The 21308-nt window shown below is 48.9% G+C and overlaps 1 protein-coding gene across 1 annotated transcript in view; it reads right to left on the bottom strand.

The window, feature by feature from the left end:
* Positions 1-3369: 3369 nt before the first annotated feature.
* LOC144120554 (scoloptoxin SSD14-like) overlaps positions 3370-21308 on the bottom strand; it is a 36103-nt gene continuing 18164 nt past the window's right edge. Inside the window, exons 5-12 of the mRNA XM_077653089.1 lie at positions 20439-20631; positions 18521-18687; positions 11527-11789; positions 11055-11197; positions 10177-10399; positions 7916-8029; positions 5388-7720; positions 3370-4183 (exon numbers count right to left, since the gene is read on the bottom strand). Of these exons, the coding sequence (XP_077509215.1) occupies positions 7586-7720; positions 7916-8029; positions 10177-10399; positions 11055-11197; positions 11527-11789; positions 18521-18687; positions 20439-20631 (1238 nt within the window). The 3' untranslated portion in view covers positions 3370-4183; positions 5388-7585. The remainder of the gene's footprint in view (positions 4184-5387; positions 7721-7915; positions 8030-10176; positions 10400-11054; positions 11198-11526; positions 11790-18520; positions 18688-20438; positions 20632-21308) is intronic.

Genomic DNA, 21308 nt, shown 5'->3' on the forward strand with positions numbered 1-21308 from the left:
AGGCACTAGCACATAGTTTCGTGATGTGATTAGCCCAGGTTAGGTTGGTTGTTATCTCGATGCCGAGGTACCGGTATGAATTAGTTTGAGACAGCGCTATGGAGTTCAGGGAGTACGAAAAATGAAGAATCGAACGTTTACGTGAGATGTGCATGAACTTACATTTAGAAACGTTGAGCTGCATTAGCCAGTCGGAACACCACTTCTGAATTCGGCTTAGGTCATCCTGTAATAATTCCTGATCACTGCTATTGTTGATGCGGCGATAAATGACGCAGTCATCCGCAAAGAGACGGACAGATGATAAAATACCAGATGGCAAATCGTTGATGAAGATTAAAAAGAGTAATGGAGCAAGAACCGATCCTTGGGGAACCCCGGAGATTACGCTAGTAGTTTGAGATGCATGACTGGCGATGACGGTGAATTGCAAGCGGTTGGTTAAGAAACAGTGGATCCAGGATAAGACAAGCGGGTCAAGTGACAGAGCTGAGAGTTTGGAAAAGAGACGCTGGTGAGGGACGCGATCGAATGCCTTGGCGAAATCTAAATAAATTATATCGGTTTGGAAGGCGGAGTCTAGATTTAGGTGAAGATCAGTTGTAAGTTCGAACAGCTGAGTTTCGCACGAAAAACCTGCCCTGAAACCATGCTGATTGGGAAAGAAGAAACGGTTGTGGTCAAGGTGAGATGCGATGTGCGAGTATATTATATGTTCGAAAAGTTTACAAGAGATACATGTCAGTGAAATTGGTCGATAATTTGAGGGGTCGGAGCGATCTGCACCTTTGAAAACTGGGACAACTTTGCTTAATTTCCAGTCGTCTGGAATCTGACTAGTGTTAAGAGACTGGGCAAAAATGAGCTATATTGATGGAAGCAGGCATATTTCGAAGATCTTATGACAGAGCACAGATTAATAACCATTGCGAAGAAGAGCAGTAGCCTAGCCGCACTGCCATTACTCTGGGTGAGAGCCTGCTGACCCTGTGTTTTCGCGGCCGTGGTTACCACTCTTGACCTAAGCGCTGACCTAAGCCCCCGTTACACCATCATCAACAACCACAGTAATCATAACAGTGACAAAACTAAAGCGAAAATTAAAAATGAAGTGGCCAATGTCACAGACACCAGGAAGAACGAACCTGCAGGGCAGCGTCAACCGCTTGCTCTAAGCGTTATGGTTTTGCACAAATCGGCTGTCTCTGTTTTGAAGGTGCCTTTGGCTTTAAAGGGGCCCTGAAATGATTTTGATCGTCCCCCTCCAATGCAACAAATCTGTAGAAGTCGTCTGTAGAAGGCCGTCCCTACATCGATGACGTAGAGTGGGCAATCTGAACGAGCCTTCTCATTGGGCGTGCTCAGTTGACGTGGGCGGGATGGGGCGCGGCAGGGTTGTTGTTGTTGTTGTTGTTGTTGTTGTTGTTGTTGTTGTTGTTGTTGTTGTTGTTGTTGTTGTTGTTGTTGTTGTTGTTGTTGTTGTTGTTGTTGTTGCAGTCCTGACCTGTTTTCTTTATTTTTCTCCTGGCTCGTCGGCGTGCACGTGTGTGAGTTGAGGGGAAGAAGAGCATGTTTTCTAACTGCCGATATCTTAAGCATTAATGAAATTAGTTTAAGAATTTTTTGCGGTGCAGTGACGAGTCATAGAATACAAATCGCCCGTGCGGTTTTCCTAACGTCAGTACATTTCATGGCCCCGTTAAGGTGCTTGTGTTCCCTTAGTGTTCCCCACTGAATGGTTCCCCGCAGCGGGGTCGATTTAAACACGAGCTGCAGAATGTCATTTTGCTAGTAGGGCTTCAAGGACGCTACTGGTATAGCTTTTGTCCAAAATGTACAGTCCAGGGGGTTCTATAGAAGTCTCTTTCTATAGCTCCTTTGAAAGTCCTAAGCTACGCAGCGGTGAGGACGAGAGTTGCTTCCACCTCCAAGAGATTTGGAACGTTGCCGATTTAAAATGAGCTACAGTGCACGTCCCAGAAGCAAGCCCAGCGGGCTGTACATTTTCGACGAACTCTGTGCCCGCGTTCGCTCGTATGCGTGAGCTCTATGACGGGACCTTCCTGCTAGCTCATGACGCTGACCTTGAACTGCGTGTTCTGTTTCTGGGCTCAGCCTGTAGCAGACATGCTTTTAGAATGGCAGCTTAGTCCTTCGCTTGAGGTTGTCCACATCGTTCTATGACCTTGTACTGAACACGTGCATCTTTAGCATTTCACTAGCCTATTACTCGTTTGTTGAAGGATTAGGTTCTATGCTGGCGATGGGATTCGTAGTCGCCCCTCCTCAAATAGCCGATGCCTCTAGACGTTGAGCGACTTCTAAATTGCAGTTCTTTACGCTTTGACTGCTGCTAAGCTTCTGCGTTCCTTGCGCACAGCTTTCGGCTGAAAACTTGTCTGGATTTATCGGTTAGCGTCGTGCAGCTGGGAGACCTGTTGCGGGGTCGAGTAAAAACTTGCTCTGGACCGTCGCGGCCTCACGAGCCAGACAATCGTGTTGTTCGGCAAATCTGATAATGACCTTAATAGGATGCTTTTCTGTGCCAACCAGACAGTGCAGTAAATATTATTTACCAACACAGCCAGCTTGGCCAGGTGCCCCGCCTTTTTTTTTATGCAGAAAGATATTGAGAGCATTAATAATATCAACTTCGCTTTCTTAGCGTCGTGTGTATTCTGCGAAACAGAAATGATTGCTCGATATTTCAGGTGTTTATCTGACAAATTCTAATATTTTGATACCAGTTTCAAAGCACTTTGTTGTGGCTCTTTGCACGAAATTTTTCACATTCTTGAAAAAAATAATAATAAACGTTGGCGCTTTTACATTGCAAAGCACACGAATTGGCTTTCTTGTGGTCTATATATAACATTTAGCTGGAATGTGTGAAGGAAAGTTTTATTTTGTACAGCCAGTGACGGTGGGTGGCTCACCATTTCTATTGGACTCGGCTGCCGCTAGGACGCTCGTCACCAAACCTGGTTGGTGCGCATGGTCAAGGATTGGTCAGCGCGCCCTCCCACTGCTAATGCAAAAATATTTGTTTTGAATAGAAATGACGATCGGCGCTTGAAACCTAGGATTCAACTGTGTAAAATTCACAAAACAAGCTTGAAGCTGTACACTAACGGCCGGCTACGTATCTTTTTAAATATCTTGTAGTAGTTCTTGGTCACTGATCAAGTCAGCAACTTCACTGCGTTCAGCGGCATGCTGCTATAGAGGAACTAGAGGAGAGAAATTGGCTGCATACAATCACCCTGACAATGCCCTCTGAAGCCAAAGAAAAAAAAATCGAAATGTTCTTTGAGAGGCTACTGCGGATTGTTGGACTGTAAGACAGTTCATTGAAACAACCAAAAGCCATAAACGTAACCATTTATTTCACTTCCTCCAAAGAGCACGCATATAAGGAATATCTATCATAAACACGAATAATAGGTATGGTTTTCTTAGATTTGAGAGGACACGCAACCATGTGCAAGCATGGACATGATGTTTTCAAACCTTGCGGCAGTGTGTGTTGAAGCGCCCGTCCAATTAAAAACATGGCAAGTTCAATGTGGTCCCAGTTTTCATTGCATAAAAACCATGCGGTGCAGTCGCGTCTTCATTTGCTGTCGCTTAAATTGATGCGTTTTTATGGAAAGGTTCCGCGATTCGATTATACTGCGCGCACACACACACGCACCATCCTGGTGCTGTTTTATCTTCACTTCCCCTTTTGTAAGTTTTGTTCGTTCGATTGCTGCTCTTTATCACGAACTGCTACATCGCAAATTACGGCGGCTGCAATAGACCTGCACCAGGTATTGAGTTTAAGTAGAATGTCGACCCAACTCCTAATCATGTTCTGTAATTTTACACATTCTTATTAGATTCGTTACGTTGAGTCCAAAAAAAAAAGGCAACGCCTCCGCCTGCACCCCTGATATAAATGGCTTAATCCAATCACAGTGCAAAAGCAATCTAGAGATGGCAACGATTCCCGGTTTCCCCTGGGAAAATGTAGGAGGTAGCGTGCGCGTTATGTGAATCAGGATGGGAATATCGCGTAGAGTCAGAATGGGAAGAATATCTAGAGCTGCTATATTTCTCGGGTATCCTGAGTGGGACCAGGCACAGCGAACAGCATCCGGGTCTTGGATTCCCGATATTTTGTGGCGCGGCATGATCCTACCTTTCAGATCTTGAACAAACAGCGCGAACAAAGACGAGCACAAAAGACAAGAAAGCGAACGACACGGCGCTGACTAACAACTGAGGGTTTATTGCTGATCACACAAGTATAAATACATGGATGTCGGCAATGAGAGAAAGGTTTACAAAGTGCAAAAAACCAAAAACAAAACGTAAATGTGACAACAGCAACATAAGCACGCTAGAAATCAGCTCATTAAGAGGGGTATCATAGGATCCTGTTTGAACAGCTCATTAACAAAATCCTGCCACCACAGAATGCATTCCAGCGTATCACACCAGGTAAAAAGATTGCTTTCGGCAGGGTACCCACTAGAACTTATCACGTCAGTAGCTGAGTCGGCCCTAAAGAAGAGCAAGTCAGAACCAGCTACACGAGACGACCAGGGTTCGGACAACAACCGCAAACGTGTCGCTGTGATTCCATATCTACATGGAATTTCACACTCCCTGAAAAAAGTGGGGAAAAAAGCAGGTGTTGATGTTGTGTTTTCCGCGCCTGATCGTCTGGCCGGTTTGTGCCGATCTGTTAATGAGTTCAAAGGAAAAGTGGCGAAGTGCACAACTAAGCACCAGTCACGCTTCGGTCCTTGTGATAAGGGGGTTGTTTATAACATCCCTCTGCCTTGTGGAGGGCAGTACGTTGGACAGACGGGACGTTGCATAAATAAAAGGCTGAGCGAACACAGCTATAAAGTGTCAAAAGTAGTTTCAGGTCATCTCGGCATTCATTGCCGGGATTGTGAATGGGCAAAGAAAGAGAAAAAACAGTGCGTACCGCTATATCATGAAACCAAGGTCATTGCCAAAAATCGGGAAAAAACTGCGAGGGAAATTATCGAGGCATACAACATATTCAAGCAGGGAAATGCATGTATAAGTACCCCTTCGCTAACACTTCTGCAAAAAGAGCTGTCACTCCTGGGGGTTGATAATCTCTGCTGATTTCTAGCGTGCTTATGTTGCTGTTGTCACATTTACGTTTTGTTTTTGGTTTTTTGCACTTTGTAAACCTTTCTCTCATTGCCGACATCCATGTATTTATACTTGTGTGATCAGCAATAAACCCTCAGTTGTTAGTCAGCGCCGTGTCGTTCGCTTTCTTGTCTTTTGTGCTCGTCTTTGTTCGCGCTGTTTGTTCAAGATGCTTAACCAACTAGCCCGCCAAAACGTGTTAACGCTACCTTTCAGAATTTCTTTACTTTTAGTAAATTTCAGAAGAGGCTCGTAAGAAGAAAAAAATCCGTTTCTCGCAACCATGGCTTCGCAAAAAAAAAAAAAACCCGAAATAACCTGTACACCCGCCAGATGTCCTCCAGAATGGCTGGCGTTGTCCAAGGTGATAAAGTCGTTTTCGTTGTAACACGCCACGACACGTTTTTCAATAAACGTGTGGCGAGCCGAACTGTAGCCGTGCAAATTGGTAGGTTTTTGTTTCCTAATTTATAGTCCCACTTCCATTTTGCTGCTATCGTTCAATTTAAGAAAAAGCACTTCTTTTTTGTAGTCGATGGCACGCTAGTAAAAACAATCTGACTTGTCTTCACGTTTCTCCGCAGCCAGAACGTTCCGTTCGAAAGTGAAATATCTGCTACTATAAGAGAGCTACGGTGCGTCAACAGAGTGACTGGACAATCGAGCTATCTTCGTCAAGCAACTAGTGAGAACGCATGATTTTCGTACGCCTCCTAGGTGTTCTGTATGACGTAAAGAAGAGACAAACTCACCCTATAGCTGAGATCGTTTTATGACGCATTTCTAAAAATGGCCGCAAGAAATTTGAATCGAATCTAGCTTCGTTTTCCCGATGCTTTCGCGCCTTCGGTGTTGATGATTTGTATGTTTAAAGGCACACAACTTCTGTCGAGTTCTTCAAGATAAACATAAAAATGCGTGCAAAATGGACCTACTCCCAAAGAGAACGGTACAATGTCTTTAAAAGGATTTCACGGAATAGAAACCGCGCGCAGAAAAAAATAGAAAAGAACACACTACCTTCTAAGTGTAAACTGGCCGAAAGACGTATTTAGCAATAATTCTTTTTTAGGTTCATTACATATATTTCCTTTCTAGCTATTGGCAAATGTCTCCTGTGGTTTCAACGTGACGTAAGGTATGTAACTAGCAAGCTGTTCCTGACGGCGGCTCCACAAATAAACGCCGGGGCAGACCTGCAGCTATAGGCGAGAGAATATAATGCGAAAAGAACCGTTACGAATATGACCATAGAATCTTAGTTCGGGAAATTGTGCTTTACTCCGATTTTCGTTTTTCGTCCGGAAAACGCACACGCCTATATCTGCCTATATACACTAGTGCAGGCGTGCCTGTTAGCTTGGCGTTGTAGTCACAAACGTTTCGTGGTAAAAACCGCTCAACAAGTTAGTTCTGCTCCATAAAAAAACAGCTCAACATTGACGCCAAAACAGCATGAATCCATGATATTTTTAATTACACTGTGTGGTGCTTCCAAGACGTTGATACTCTAAGCGCCCCCTTTTTTTTTCCTGAGAGTTACGCGAGTGAGCTGTACCAGACGAAAAGGCGAATGATTAATGAATTTTCGCCCACAGCTTTATTCTTTAAGTACAGGCTTCCTCGGCTCCTCGAATGACTACCTCTCCTTGGTGCATGAAATATGATGTTCAAGGCTACGCATATGCATTTTGAAAACAGGGTTTCATTTGAACGTCTTCGAAGTCAAGTGCGAACCAAACACCGTGACGTGAAATCAGTCGTCAGTTACATGCGCGTGAGCGACGATCATAATATTACGGGCCCAACAAGTTACTGATTGACAGCAGAGTTGAATTTTGAAACTATAGCCGAGTTGTCTACATCGTGCTCTGTGTGTCGCTTGAAGGATACTCTTCGCGTTCAAACTGGGGTCTGTACAAAGCATGGGCGAAGGTTGCGCTTGCCGCCGGATCATCTTCGCGGCCATTTAGCGAAGCGAATTCCAAATACCCCGCAGAATTAATCTTCGCGCTCGTCACAGAATAAAAAAAAAGGAGAAAACACAAGTGCTTAAAATTTCTCTTCTCTACACCCGCGCTACCAAATAAAACATAACGCAGAGTTCACGGTAGGCGCGTCACGAAACGATGCAGTCAAAGCGGTCTCGTTCATAATTACCAAGTGTTTGTTCTTTGAGAAGGGAACGTCCTCCCAGTCCCCCAATACGGTTCCCTCAGAACGTCCCTGATAGCGACGGGACCGTTCTCCCAAGCAAGAAAGTATTGCTTTCGGGACTTGCGCTTTTTACGCCTGCGCAAGAGACGTCGTCCCATAGAGAGAGAGAGAGAAAAAAGAGGGGGGGGGGGGTACGGCCCGAAGTTATATGAGGAGCTGGACGCGCATGAAACAAATGGGACGCGTCAGCTCAGAAGACTATTCTGTAGTCCTCGTTCAAGAGAAAAGTGCCGTTGGTCGGGTCTCGCTGCAGGCCTCTCAAGGACGAGTTTGTGCGTAGCGTCTCCAGCTGGTACCCCATTGTGTGAAGTTTCTGGAGGATGACCTGCAAAGAAGGGAGGGCAATATAGACACCCTCTATCGCTGGGCACGTCGGCCATGCAGTGAGAAAACCGAAAGAACTGCGCGGATAAGACGGGGAACTAGACGTATACCCGCACGGCTCCCCTTGGGTCGTGACAACACTAAAGAAAGATGGACACAAGCGTGGATATATATGCAGCAGCACTATACAGCTCACCCCGGGGAACTTGTACTCGGCGTAGAGCACGTCCGGCACGAGCGGATGGTGCAGCCTCGGGGCGTCGATGGCCTGCTTCAGCGTCACGTTCGTGTGCAGCGTCCTCCACAGGAGCTGCACAAATGATGCGCCAGCGCGTGGCCTTCGCTTATTTTTATTTTTCCTCCCTTGCAGAACCGGAGCCCAATCAATCAATCAATCAATCAATCAATCAATCAATCAATCAATCAAATATATCACGCAACAGTCGTGAGGCTTTTATCCCTGCGAATTCAGGCATGACACACAGGGATGTAATATTGAACTAAACACCGAAAAAAAATCTGTCCAGGCTCATATTCCAGGTGTAAAAACATGCACTCATGCGCCATTATCCAGCCATGCCCTCTCTTATTCCACGTTGCGGTTCTCGACCTTTGGATTAGCATTTCACGATCATGAACCGGGCAGTGTTCCCAGCATGAAAAGTGCCCGTCCGACTAAGCGTCACTTATTTCTGTCCTGCGTCAACGTGGCTGTCCAGTTCTAACGGATTTTATAACCCGACTCTCCGCCACGTTTCTCATCCCTTGGTATGCAGACCACCGGTCATCTGTTTTCCTCATTGCATTTCCTGCTCAAGTCTATCTCTTTCTCTTGACTTCAGCTATAATTTAGGCACTCAGCTTTAGCCTAAAAACCGAAGTTTAGATAGTCACTCATGCGAAAAGACAATGGAAGAACTTAATTGGGATGTTCCTGCTGCCTTAGGAATCCTGGGCCTCTTAAAGCACTCAAGAAAACAAAATTCCGAGGTGCCCAGCACTACCTGTAGGAATAATAATTGCCCCTCTACTGAAAAAAAAAAAAATGTGTATAGGTTTGAACGGGTTCAGAAACCGGGATTATGGACCAGGACCTATATCCTAGATTATTCGGGGGTCAGGATTGGAGCCCCCGAATTGAATGGGGCCCCCGAAATGAATGGGATTATTCAGGATTATTCAGAGCCTCGAGGTTATTCGGAACATCTGTATGGGACTCGTCTGGGAGTTGGGACTCGTCTAAATCATGGCCAGCATTGTTAGTGTGCGTTTTACACCATAGTACAAGTGTTCCAGATTTAGATGTCTTTCTAGAATGTAGTGCAAACTTGAGCTGGTTGGTACATGTTTAATCCAAATTTATCTGGTAACAACCACAATGGCGTTGTGCTGGCATGATATTGTGCAGCTTCAGTCGACAGTCTCAGGCAGACAGTGCATCTACACACACATAAAACATATGTATTATCATGGCGGGAACATGAATCAAGTTCGCAAGGAAATGCATAAAGCACAAAAAAAAAATAAGCCTACAGCAGGAAAGTGAATGTCCTATATAATGTCCGCTACCTATAAGAACCTAAACAGACCTATTCGCTCCTATTTGCTTCCTATAAATACCCGTCTATACCTTTATGATCCTTACGTGTTTCTTCAATAGGGCCAGGATAGGCAGATATGCAACAGGTAACACGACTTAGGTTACATTTCCCGCATTTTGCCGTGAAGTGCGCTTCACACATCGACAGAGACCATTATTGCCAGATGTGCCTTGCAGATCACACGTAACTAAGCCGTCGAACGAGATGGAGCAACAAAAGCACTCCTATTTTTCTTCCCATTTACGCAATTTCCTGACTCATTTGTTTTTTTCCGCCGCGGTGCCCGCTTGTCGAGTAAAGCGAATGATTTTACTAGAAAAAAATACAGGAGATAAGCTACTGCGCGGCGGCTGCGTTTTTATGGAGGAAAAACGCAATGGCGCCCGTGTGCTGTGCGATGTCAGTGCACGTTAAAGATCCCCAGGTGGTCGAAAGTATTCCGGAGCCCTCCACTACGGCACCTCTTTCATCCTTTCTTCTTTCACTCCCTCCTTTACCCTTCCCTTGCTGCGCGGTTCAGGTGCCCAACGATATATGAGACAGATACTGCGCCATTTCCTTTCCCCCCAAAACCAATTATTATTATTATTATTATTATTATTATTATTATTATTATTATTATTATTATTATTATTATTATTATTATTATTATTATTATTATTATTATTAAGATACTGTAATGAATGAAATCACCCTGCGTGTCAAAGAAGGTTGGCCCATTCAAAGCAACTCGAAACAATGGCATTTCGACAGCAGCAACGGCGTCGGTGTAGGTTTGAGTGGCACATAGTTAAGCCCCGAGTCTTGTTAGCTTTCCGGCCCGTGGGATTGGGCCAAGTGGGTGGGGGGCGCCGACCTGTATGGCCGCCGTGAGCGACTGGTTGCCGGGCGCGTCGGCGGTGAAGAGCAGCTCTACGTCGCCGGTGTTGGAGACGACCATCGCGGGGGCCGCCGGGCTGGGCACCCGGCCGCCGGGCCTGAACAGGGAGTGCTCGTCGCCATGCGCCGGCACGGGGTACTCGCCCAGCGCGCCGTTGAATATCACGCCCGTCAGGTTGGATAGGAAGTGCGAGCCGAATCTGCACACAACCGCGGCGACGAACACATCAGCGGACGGAGATGAACATGCTGATGTTCATGATCAATCAATCAATCAATCAGTCAATCAATCAATCAATCAATAGGTGAGTGCTGCGAGCTAGTGAATGCAATGAATGACTCAATTCGACGTCGCATTCAAAACCCTTCACATGCCAGGCGAAAAGGCTCGTTCACTGCATCAGTTCACCGTAAATAGCATTTTTACTCTGCAGCAGCTTTTAGAGTTTCTGCTGGTTTTTCATGATTTATGAATTTTTGGCAACTAACTGATCATTCCCCATCAGAAAGCTAATTATAGCGGCAAACGTTATTGTCTGCTGAAATCTGTACGCCATTTGTTGTCAGGAGTGTCTAATTTCACAGCGGATCTGTTTTGGTAGAGGCAATAGCACTTCAATTTTATTATATCCGAAGTTCGAGTTGAAACGGTCGAAAAGTTTAATTCCAGTACCGGCGTGACTGCGGTTTTGCATAAACAAAACTCGAGCCACCAGCAACAGCACGCAGGATACCATATAGAAGCGTGGCGTTTGCGATGATCGGCACCCGCGGCCCTTGGTGCGGCGCGCCCTTCCCCGTCAGGGCGACCGTCAAGGCGACCGTCAAGCACAGCGTCCACCACTCGTCACTTACACGCCGTGGAGTTCGCTAACGATCACAGCGATGTCTCCGGCGCCGTCGACCACGGCGACAGCTTCCGGTACACCCGGATCGCTGAGGGCGGAAGTGACGTCGCCGGACAGAGGCTGCAGCGTGTCGGCTCCCGTCGCTTCTCCCTGCAGTGATGCAGAAGACTTGCGGTTTATGTCCGCCCGCTGCGAAAACGAAACGCGTCACGTTGGCTAAGCCCTATAGGTGCAATATACTGGTGCCAAAGTTGATTCTAAAGTAAATTGCTGAAACCTGAAGGCTTCTGCGTAGGCTGAACGAAAGATTTCTGACATCTGCCACAATTTCAGGTCTCCATGGCGCCCGCCCAGTAAACCATGTGTCACCAAGAGACTAAAGAGGCCTCAAGCCGTAAGTCACGCTAGCATAAATGCCACTGCATGTTCTCAACTTCGTGAATTAACCGTGCTCGCCCCAAACGGCGCTGCGACATCACCTGCGCGTCGGCCGCCGTGGCGCCCATGCGTCGTGCGAGGCTCTCCTTGAAGATCTCGACGAGCGATCGGAACTGGGAGGGCAGCTCCTGGCCGCGCATCAGGGGCCCCAGGGTGCGCAGCAGCGACGCGGCCATGGTCAGCGCGGGCCCGCCGCTGGGCGCGCCCGACGTCAGCAGCCATGAGTCCGCGCCGCACGACGCGTTCGAAGGGACCGCCTGGCGGGCCTCGTATCCAGACAGGTCGTCGGCAGTCAGCAGGCCGCCTGCGCCGCCGGCAACGTCATCGTCACCCTAACTGTACTTGCTGCAGGACAAAGGCCCCTCTCATATCTCTCCAATTAACCCTGTCCTGTGCCAACTGCGGCCCGAAAACTTGCTGCCATCAAGACCACGTTAGGGAAGTAATTAGGAGAATAAGAACGGAGCGGAGTGCATTTGGCATGTACTTTCAGGTCATTACTGGCAGTTTACTAGTATCCCTCAAGAGGAAAGTACGTAACAGCTGTTTCTTAGCGATACCCACCTAGGAGGCACGAAAAGAGTTGCACTTAAATTGAGGACAAAACAGCGAGCTATGTAAAAGAAAATGATAGGTGTGACATTAATAGATTGGTTCGGGGAAAAAACGCGAGCAAATTATGTCCTAGTCGAGATGACGAAGAAGAAATGGGTATGGGCAGGGCATGTAATGCAAAGGCCAGCCCGCTACAATAATTTTTAAATGGGTTTTTGAGGTAACTGGAAGATTTTTGCTGTATTGTAATACCAGTGTTGGCGGATTTTGTAAAATACGATTGCCCTCCCCGCTGTGGCTCAACAAATGTGGGCCATTTCTCGCGCCGTTTGAAAATTGCGTGCCTGCTGGGAACGCAAAGCGGCGTCCATCAAATCGCGTTCCTCCGTGGCAGACATGACACGTGACCCTGCCCTTGCTGGAGCAGCGAAATGGCGAGGAGCGGAGAGCCCGCAGCGCGGAAGGGGCAGGGATTGTCACGTGGTACGTCGCCACTAGTGTCGTAATTTGATGGACGTCACTTTGCGGTTATCGCAGGAGCGTGGTTTTCGAACGACGCGAGAAATGACTCAAAACTAGTTGAGCCACAGCGGCAAGGGTAACCGCGTTTTCGAAATTCTAAAAACTAATATGGTTATTACTAACGGCCAGCTACAGCCCTCTTATTGCAATCAGACGCCTTTCGGTGATAGTTAAAAGGTTAACTGCTATAATTTAGTGAATAATTTTAATAGTTAACATGATTCGCGTGTTTTTTTGACGTCTGCCAACGCTGATATTATGCCGCAAAAAGCTTCTCTTTACCTCAACAACCTTATTTTAAAAATTAGTAGTGGGCTTCCCTGAAACACCTGCTGTACCAATGGTGACTAAATTGAGCCTAATGACCATCAAGCCTCATCGGGACCACATTCCGCCTTTTGAATGCACTGCTTCCGCCAGCTTCCTTTTTTTTCATATAACGAACGCAAGAAGAGCGCAAACGTGCACATTGTTACGTCTCGCCTACGACGCGCGGTCGCGGATGCAACGGACGCCGCGGCTTTGTTCAAAGCGGCGGTCATTTGGACTCGTTCATCGCTGCCGCAACGCCTCCCGCCAAGCGCGTCCAGGCAGGTTTCAGTGCCACGTGTCGTCGTGCGTGCGTGTGTGTGTGTGTGCATGTTGGTGCCCACGCTTGTCAAAGCGCGGCAGCCGGGGAGAGGAGCTCCCCAACTGGGAGGCGAGGAGGTCTGACCGGCGCCGGCCTGGCGGACGCGCCCGTCACGTCTGGACATGTTCAGCGTCGCCGTATCGGACGCCTCTTCCCAAGCCGTTCCTTCTTGCCCTCGACTCCGAGGGTATAAAAGACAGCTGCCCCGGACGCCGAGGGAGACTTCGATTCCTTCCTTCGAGTAACGTGGTCGCCCTGACCGGCTGCTCTTTTGCGATGCCAGAATAAACAAGTTCTGTTGCCAGTCGACTCATCCTTTGCCGGGACCTTCGGATGTTTCCAGCTTTGCCCCAGGCCGCCAGGCCAACGCTACCCTTGGGGCTTGCAACCCAGATGCAACAACTGGTTGCCAGCGGTGAGATCCCGACAACGGAGGCCAGCAGCGAAGATATGCGGTCAACTGTATGCTGAGCAGCACAACGACCATCCGGGAGCAGTGCAACGAGCCCTGTGTGATGACTGGTTGCCTGCAGCGGAACGACTGCGCTGAATTCTTGGCTGCAAGGTTTGGTGAGTGCGGGACTTTCTTCTTCTGAGTTTTGCCAGGCTTTTGTTAGTGTCAGAAACAGAGCTGGTAATTTTGGTTGTCGTTGCTGCCGGGTTAGTTTGCGGCAAGACAATAGTAGGCAGTAGAGAAAGCAGCATTCGGAGCAGCCATGGATTTGAAGTCGTTGCGCAAACCGAAATTGCTGGAGCTTGCAAGAGAGTTGGGTCTGGATGTCTCAGACAAACTCAGAAAACCAGAACTGCTAAGGGCTATTCTTGAGTTGGAGGCTGAGGATGACGAGCTGTCGGAATGCCTTGAGACCATTGAGGAGAGGGAGCAAAAAGAGAAAGACGAGCGCGAACGTAAAGAACAAAAAGAGAAAGAGAAAGAAGAGCGCGACCGTCAACACGCTTTGGAAATGAAGCGTCTCGAGGTAGAGATGGAACGCGCTCGTAATGGAAGTCAGGCACACGGTGCAGGAGAACGGGTATCGTTCAAAATGACTGACCTGATGCGGCCGTTTAAGCTTGGAGAGGACATTGGTTTGTTCCTGGTTAACTTTGAGCGAACGTGCAAGAAGCAGGGGTTCTCTCGGGAAACGTGGCCACAGCGCTTGCTCACTTTGTTACCCGGCGAGGCGGCCGACGTAGTCGCTCGCTTGAAGAGAGAGGAGGCAGAGGATTTCGACCAAGTGAAATCGAGTCTGCTAAAAAAGTACAGGCTGTCAGCGGAGGCGTTCCGTCGGAAGTTTCGGGAAAATGAAAAAGGCAGAAATGAGTCATATACAGAGTTTGCCTACAGGCTTATGTCAAACATGCAGGAGTGGCTCAAAGAAGAGAAAGCGTTTGGTGACCACGAGAAAATTCTGCAGTGTTTCGGGCTGGAACAGTTTTATAGTCGGTTACCTGAGAACGTGCGGTACTGGGTCTTGGATAGGCCAGACGTTAGTACAGTGGCTAAAGCCGCCGAGCTAGCCGAGGAGTTTGTGACGCGTCGGGCTCGCGGAGCTAAGGACGGTCAAAAGGGTGAATTTGGCTCCAAGTCTGAGAGGCCGAAGTTCACACCCATGAGAGCAAGGGGGGACACGCGTAGTGCGGATGCGAGTGAAAGCAGTCCGACCGAACGTAAGGAGACGGCGGCAGCCGAAGCCGAACGCAGAAAGCGGTTCGAGGCGAGGCAAGCGCGCGTGTGTTATACGTGCCAGAAGCCGGGTCACTTTTCGGCGCAGTGTCCAGAAACAAAAACAAAAGTCGTGTTTTTGTCATTATGCAGCACTGACGAGAACATGAAGCTTCTCGAGCCTTACATGCGAGACTTCCTCGTGAACGGGAAAGAGTGCCGAGTGCTTCGGGATTCCGCAGCTACAATGGATGTAGTTCACCCCTCTTACGTAGAACCCGATATGTTCACGGGCGAGTGCGCATGGATCAAGCAAGCCGTGGAAGCTCACAGCGTGTGTCTGCCCGTAGCAAAAGTGGTTATTGAAGGACCTTTCGGAGCAATTGAGACGGAGGCCGCAGTGTCATCTATGCTGCCCCCCCAGTACCCATACCTATTTTCGAACCGGTCCGATCACCTCCTGCGCGAGAAGGGTCTTTTGTTTGGTGAGGCTAGCGTTCAGGCCTTAACCAGATCGAGAGTTCGGGAGCTCGCTGCAAAGGCGGTAGTTGCGGGGCCGACGTTGTGGAACAATGAGAAAGGGTCGGAGGCGCAGCAAGCTGATATTCAGAGCACGTCCGAACTGGATAAAATTGAGCCTGTAGCGTTGAAGGCACCAGGTACTGGAGAGGAAATTCCCGACAGGGGAAAGTTAGAAGAGCTTCCGGTCGAGCTTCCGGGACTAGGCTCAGTGACGAACAGGGAAGACACTGATCAGGTCATTAGTGACTTAATCATTAAAGCACCGCTGTCGGCTGAGCAGAAAACCGAACTACACCAACTCTTACAAGAGTTTCAAGGTCAGTTCTCTGAGAGGCCTGGTAGGACTTCTGTCCTTACTCATGATATAGAACTTACCTCCCCAGAGCCAGTACGATCCAAGGCGTACCGGGTGTCACCCCGTCAGCGCGATATTATGGAGGCTGAGGTAAAGAAAATGCTACATCTCGGTGTTATTGAGGCGGGTGAGAGTGATTATACCTCCCCTTTGATTTTAGTTGAGGTACCGGGCAAGGAACCTCGTCCTTGCGTCGACTACCGCAGGCTTAATTCCATTACTAAGGATCAAATTTATCCGATCCCTAACATCGAGGAGCGCCTTGAGAAAGTTAGTAGCGCTCAGTTTATTTCCACCCTAGATCTTGTCAGGGGTTATTGGCAGGTTCCACTTACAGAAGAGGCTAGTAGGTATGCGGCGTTCATTTCACCAATGGGAACATTCCGTCCTAAAGTTTTGAGTTTTGGTTTGAAGAACGCGCCATACTGCTTTTCAAGCCTCATGGACACAGTGTTGCGGGGACAGGAAGAATTCGCTTTACCGTATTTAGACGACGTAGCGATATTCTCCGCCTCCTGGTCTGAGCATATGGCACACTTGCGGGCAGTGCTAACCCGCCTGCGCGAAGCGGGCTTGACAGTCAAGGCTCCCAAGTGCCAATTAGCACAGGCCGAGGTTGTCTACCTCGGTCACGTGATTGGACAGGGTCGTCGCCGCCCCTCTGAAATAAAGGTGGCCGCTGTGCGAGACTTCCCGCAACCGCGCACGAAGACCGATATTCGGTCGTTCTTAGGTGTCGCCGGCTACTATCAGAGGTACATCCCCAGGTACTCCGATATCGCGGCTTCCCTGACGGATGCTCTAAGAAAAACAGAGCCCCAAACAGTCGTCTGGAGCGAGACAAAGGAAAGAGCTTTTAGCGCCTTAAAGAGCGCCCTAACAAGCCAGCCTGTGCTACGATCGCCAGACTACACAAAAGGGTTCGTTGTTCAGTGCGATGCTAGTGAGCGAGGTATGGGCGTTGTACTGTGCCAAAGGGAAAATGGAGAAGTGGAACACCCCGTCCTGTATGCTAGTCGTAAGCTGACCTGTCGTGAGCAGGCGTACAGCGCCACTGAGAAAGAGTGTGCGTGTCTCGTGTGGGCCGTTCAGAAATTGTCATGCTACCTAGCCGGCTCGAGGTTTATCATTGAGACGGATCACTGCCCTCTCCAATGGCTGCAGACCATATCTCCCAAAAATGGCCGCCTCCTGCGCTGGAGCCTCGCTTTGCAACAATATTCCTTTGAGGTGCGTTACAAAAAGGGGAGTCTCAACGGTAACGCCGATGGCTTAAGTCGAAGCCCCTAACGTAGGAATCCGCCTCAAAGTTGTTGGTTACTGATGTTTTCTTCCTGAGGCAGGATTTTTAACATATTGCTTTTGTTTAGTGTTTCAAAGTGATTATGTGCTTTCTAGTGCAATTTTCCAATTTGTGGACGCGTTCTGAGTGCTGCTTGACTACTGTAAGGAACTAGGCAGTAGTATAAAAGGGGAAAGAGCCTGGCAGAGCTTAGTGAGGGTTGTCTCGTGCTTGCTGACTGAGCGGTTGCGTTTCGGCGTAGTTCTAACGCTTGCTGGGAACGAGCACAAAAATGGCAACTCTCCCGAAGTGACTTTGCAGTGTCCTATGTGATCCTGAACCCGAGAACGAGGCCTTCTCTGTGCGCTGCGCTCAAGCAACGTCGAGGGACGACCGGTTTCGATTACGAGCATCATCGAGCGACATCCCTCTGGACAGCGGATGCAGTCCCCTGACCATCGGGATCTCCTTCTCCCGGCGGGGCGGTCTGTTACGTCTCGCCTACGACGCGCGGTCGCGGATGCAACGGACGCCGCGGCTTTGTTCAAAGCGGCGGTCATTTGGACCCGTTCATCGCTGCCGCAACGCCTCCCGCCAAGCGCGTCCAGGCAGGTTTCAGTGCCACGTGTCGTCGTGCGTGCGTGTGTGTGTGTGTGTGCATGTTGGTGCCCACGCTTGTCAAAGCGCGGCAGCCGGGGAGAGGAGCTCCCCAACTGGGAGGCGAGGAGGTCTGACCGGCGCCGGCCTGGCGGACGCGCCCGTCACGTCTGGACATGTTCAAGCGTCGCCGTATCGGACGCCTCTTCCCAAGCCGTTCCTTCTTGCCCTCGACTCCGAGGGTATAAAAGACAGCTGCCCCGGACGCCGAGGGAGACTTCGATTCCTTCCTTCGAGTAACGTGGTCGCCCTGACCGGCTGCTCTTTTGCGATGCCAGAATAAACAAGTTGTTCTGTTGCCAGTCGACTCATCCTTTGCCGGGACCTTCGGATGTTTCCAGCTTTGCCCCAGGCCGCCAGGCCAACGCTACCCTTGGGGCTTGCAACCCAGATGCAACAACATGCAGACCACAAGAAAGTGGACATGTCAGCGCTCTTCTTATGCGCAGGCTATGCGCCAACAGAAAGTCAGCGGAAAAGGGGAGGGGGAGCGGGATGATGCAGGGCGGAGAAGGTAATCAGAAAGTGTTCCAGTTGGCTACGCTGCAACAGAGGAAAGGAAAGACGGGATGTAAACGAGAAATAAAGTTGATTCAAGGGCTAAGGACGTCAGCTGAGGACGTGCCAGCGGCAGAGTCATAATCTTTCCCGCAAGAAACTAAGACGCCATCTGGAACTGCGGAAGAGCACCCAAACAAGCCCAACATAACAACCTGCTATAAAAATAAGTTGGCCTCCTTTATAAATGCGACCTCACGACTCAGACAGGAGAGGATGAAGTAAATTATCTCTCCAGAGAACATAAATAGCGCGTCCAGCTGGAGTGGTGCACTGTGTGTACCCACCGGCAGCCGCGATGTCCTGCAGCATCTGCTTGGCGATGACGCCCGTGTAGAACTCCTTGGCGCCCAGGTTGGCCACTCGGCGCAGGGTCTCGGACAGCGACACCCGCCGCAGCAAGTCCCCTTCGCGCAGCAGCTCATCCTTGCCGACTTCGCGCACGAACTGCGCCCTGAAAAACACGACGCCGTCGGTAATGGACGTCACAGCCGCCAGGGGTCCGCTTCCAACCATGTGTTTATAGGTCGCATTTTGTATTCCTGCCAGTGTGCCTAGGATTTAAACCATTGGCAATGTAAGTTTAGAAGAAAGTTTTTTTTAAAAAAAATGGCAGTGGCTTTACTGGGCTAACCCTGGACTTCAATGAAAAGCAAGGACGATTGCTAAATGTCTGAGGCTCATCCATGGCAGCTCCGCTACACGCTCGCGACAGCCGTTCTATACATACCCAAACGACCACGTGGCTATGACGCGGTATCACATGGTCAAACGACACCCCCATCGAGTGCCACCACGTGGCTTCACATCACCCCATCGGATGTTCTTAAGATCAAAGGTCAACCCAAAGGTCACCAAATGTCAAAGGTCAACAAAGGTCAGGGGTCAAGAGTTCGGCACCATAACTGCACCGCGTATGGCCATACACGGCTATCCTTGGTTGTGCTGAAGGTCGTTCATGGTCGCTGAGCTGCCTACCCGAAGTCTGCTTTACCTAGCGCAGTGAAGCTTTTCGCTTCAGAAACATCCTCTGTACTTTTCATAGTTAAAAACAGTTCGCTCCATTAGTATTTCCGCTTTCGGGTCCCTTAATTCCGCAGTTCTTGATCCTTGATACCATAGCCACATCTCCCGTGCAAGTCACCGAAGTTCCAATAGTAACTATTAAAAATGAAAGGAAGGATAAATTAAGAGAACATAAATTTAAACGGGTGTCTCGAGGAAGGCTGTCATGATAGAATGAGCCAAGTATTTTTCGGCCAGAAAGAATGTTTGCTAGTAAAAATTATATTCATTCTGTGGAAGTGGGCCCAGGGTACATCAAGGCTTAGAGACTGACCCGACTCTTGTAAAGTGAGCATTTAAACTTTTAAACATTAGATGATATTCGTGTTTCTTTAACGGAACAGCTGCTCCTACAATCAGACACACTTCTCGTGAAGTTTATTTCAATTAAAGCTCATGTACCTTTTTCATTTGCCGAGTATAGCTAATTTTCCCATGCTGCAACCTGACGCATTAAGGCTGCAAAATAATGACGTGGCAAAACAATCTCTCCATTTTTGGCCCGTAACAATACGTTTATCCACATGGCAATGTGAAGTTCAACGAGGGCGGTGCGAAATGTTGATGCCAGTCGGAGTGATCTCGGTAAGTGTGTGGGATGCATGTCGACTGCGTTCCAGCTTTGTACGCGATTTTCAGTGCCAAATTAGTCATAAACCTTCGTTTCTTGTATATTGGAGTGCTCAATCCTTACCGAAGGAGGAAAGATATTTTTATTTCCCCCAAAATGTTATTATACGTTTTGGTCAGTGATTGGTCTCTTTAAAGCGGGGGTCGTCCTGCGTGACAACAGCAGCGAGGAAAGCGAGCAATGGAGAAAGCGAAAGGGAGAGGGGAGCGGAAGGAGTGAGAGCGCGGACGGCGCCAACGACGACGTTGTGATTTTGCCGAACGCGCCACCTACAGCTGTCGCTGTGAAACCGAAAAAGACGGTTCCTGATGCGTTCTGCACGGCTTTAGCCACACGAGTGAAAGTCATTGGAAAAGAAAAAAACGAGCTTGTTACATGGTCTTGCTAATTGCCGACCGGCTAAGCGCTTCATGAGAATGTAGCAAGCATTTGACCGATATATTGTATAAGTGGCGCTTGGCATTTTCTCCGACCCCGGTTATTCCGGAGCCGTCGTCCGCGCAGCTCACCGTAGGTCCGGGTGGTTCCACAGGTCTCCGCTCTTGCCGGACAGCACACGGCCCAAGGAGTCGGTGACGTTGAAGCCCCGCTCGCACAGGTCGGCGACGGGGTCCACCTTGTAGTGCCAGGCCAGGCGGCCGAAGAGCTTGTTGGCCAGCTCGAGTCCCTTCAGGGCCCCGGGAACGCCCACCTTCTCCACCTCTGCGCGCAGTCGAAGCAGCAGAGGCGACCCATTCCTTCCAAGCATGGGATTTTGCATTCACGAACTACGCAATGAAGGCTGGCTACAAACATCGCGTCCAACATTCTTGGACAAAAAATTTGAACATTAGAAAACTGTCAGTTATTGGTATGAAAATATTGAAGGTAATGGTCCATTATTCCGATAGGCAGCAAAATCTTTCTTTCACAGCGTCTCCACCGCTCACATCGAGCAGTTAAGACTGTCATAGAAAACCAATTTTGGCGGTAGCAATGCAAGCCTGCTGACAGGAGATCTGCGGATATATTGATTTTTACAGTGAAATCTTACAATATATATGAAAATATTGCGCTCATAAACTCTTTCATGCTCAAAAATGCTTTTGTACAGAACTGTTGGGAAAAGAGTCAGGTGGAGAGATGAGGTTTGCTGAGATTTCAGGGATGTGATGACCGTGGTTGGCGCATGGCAGGGATAGTCGAAGATCAAGGGGGGGGGGGGGGGGGGGGGGGGCCTGCCTCACATGGTTTGGTCAAGTTAGAGCAAACGAGAATGCGCAGGGCTCCTATATATATAGGATGCGTCAGCAGGGAATCGGAACATATCGCCGCGAGATTCCATCTGCGCTGTAGCTTCTACAGCAAGACGAAATCGCGGACGTATGTTGGCGCTAATA

The sequence above is a fragment of the Amblyomma americanum genome, chromosome 2 (genome assembly GCF_052857255.1).
Source record: "Amblyomma americanum isolate KBUSLIRL-KWMA chromosome 2, ASM5285725v1, whole genome shotgun sequence".
NCBI lineage: Eukaryota > Metazoa > Arthropoda > Arachnida > Ixodida > Ixodidae > Amblyomma > Amblyomma americanum.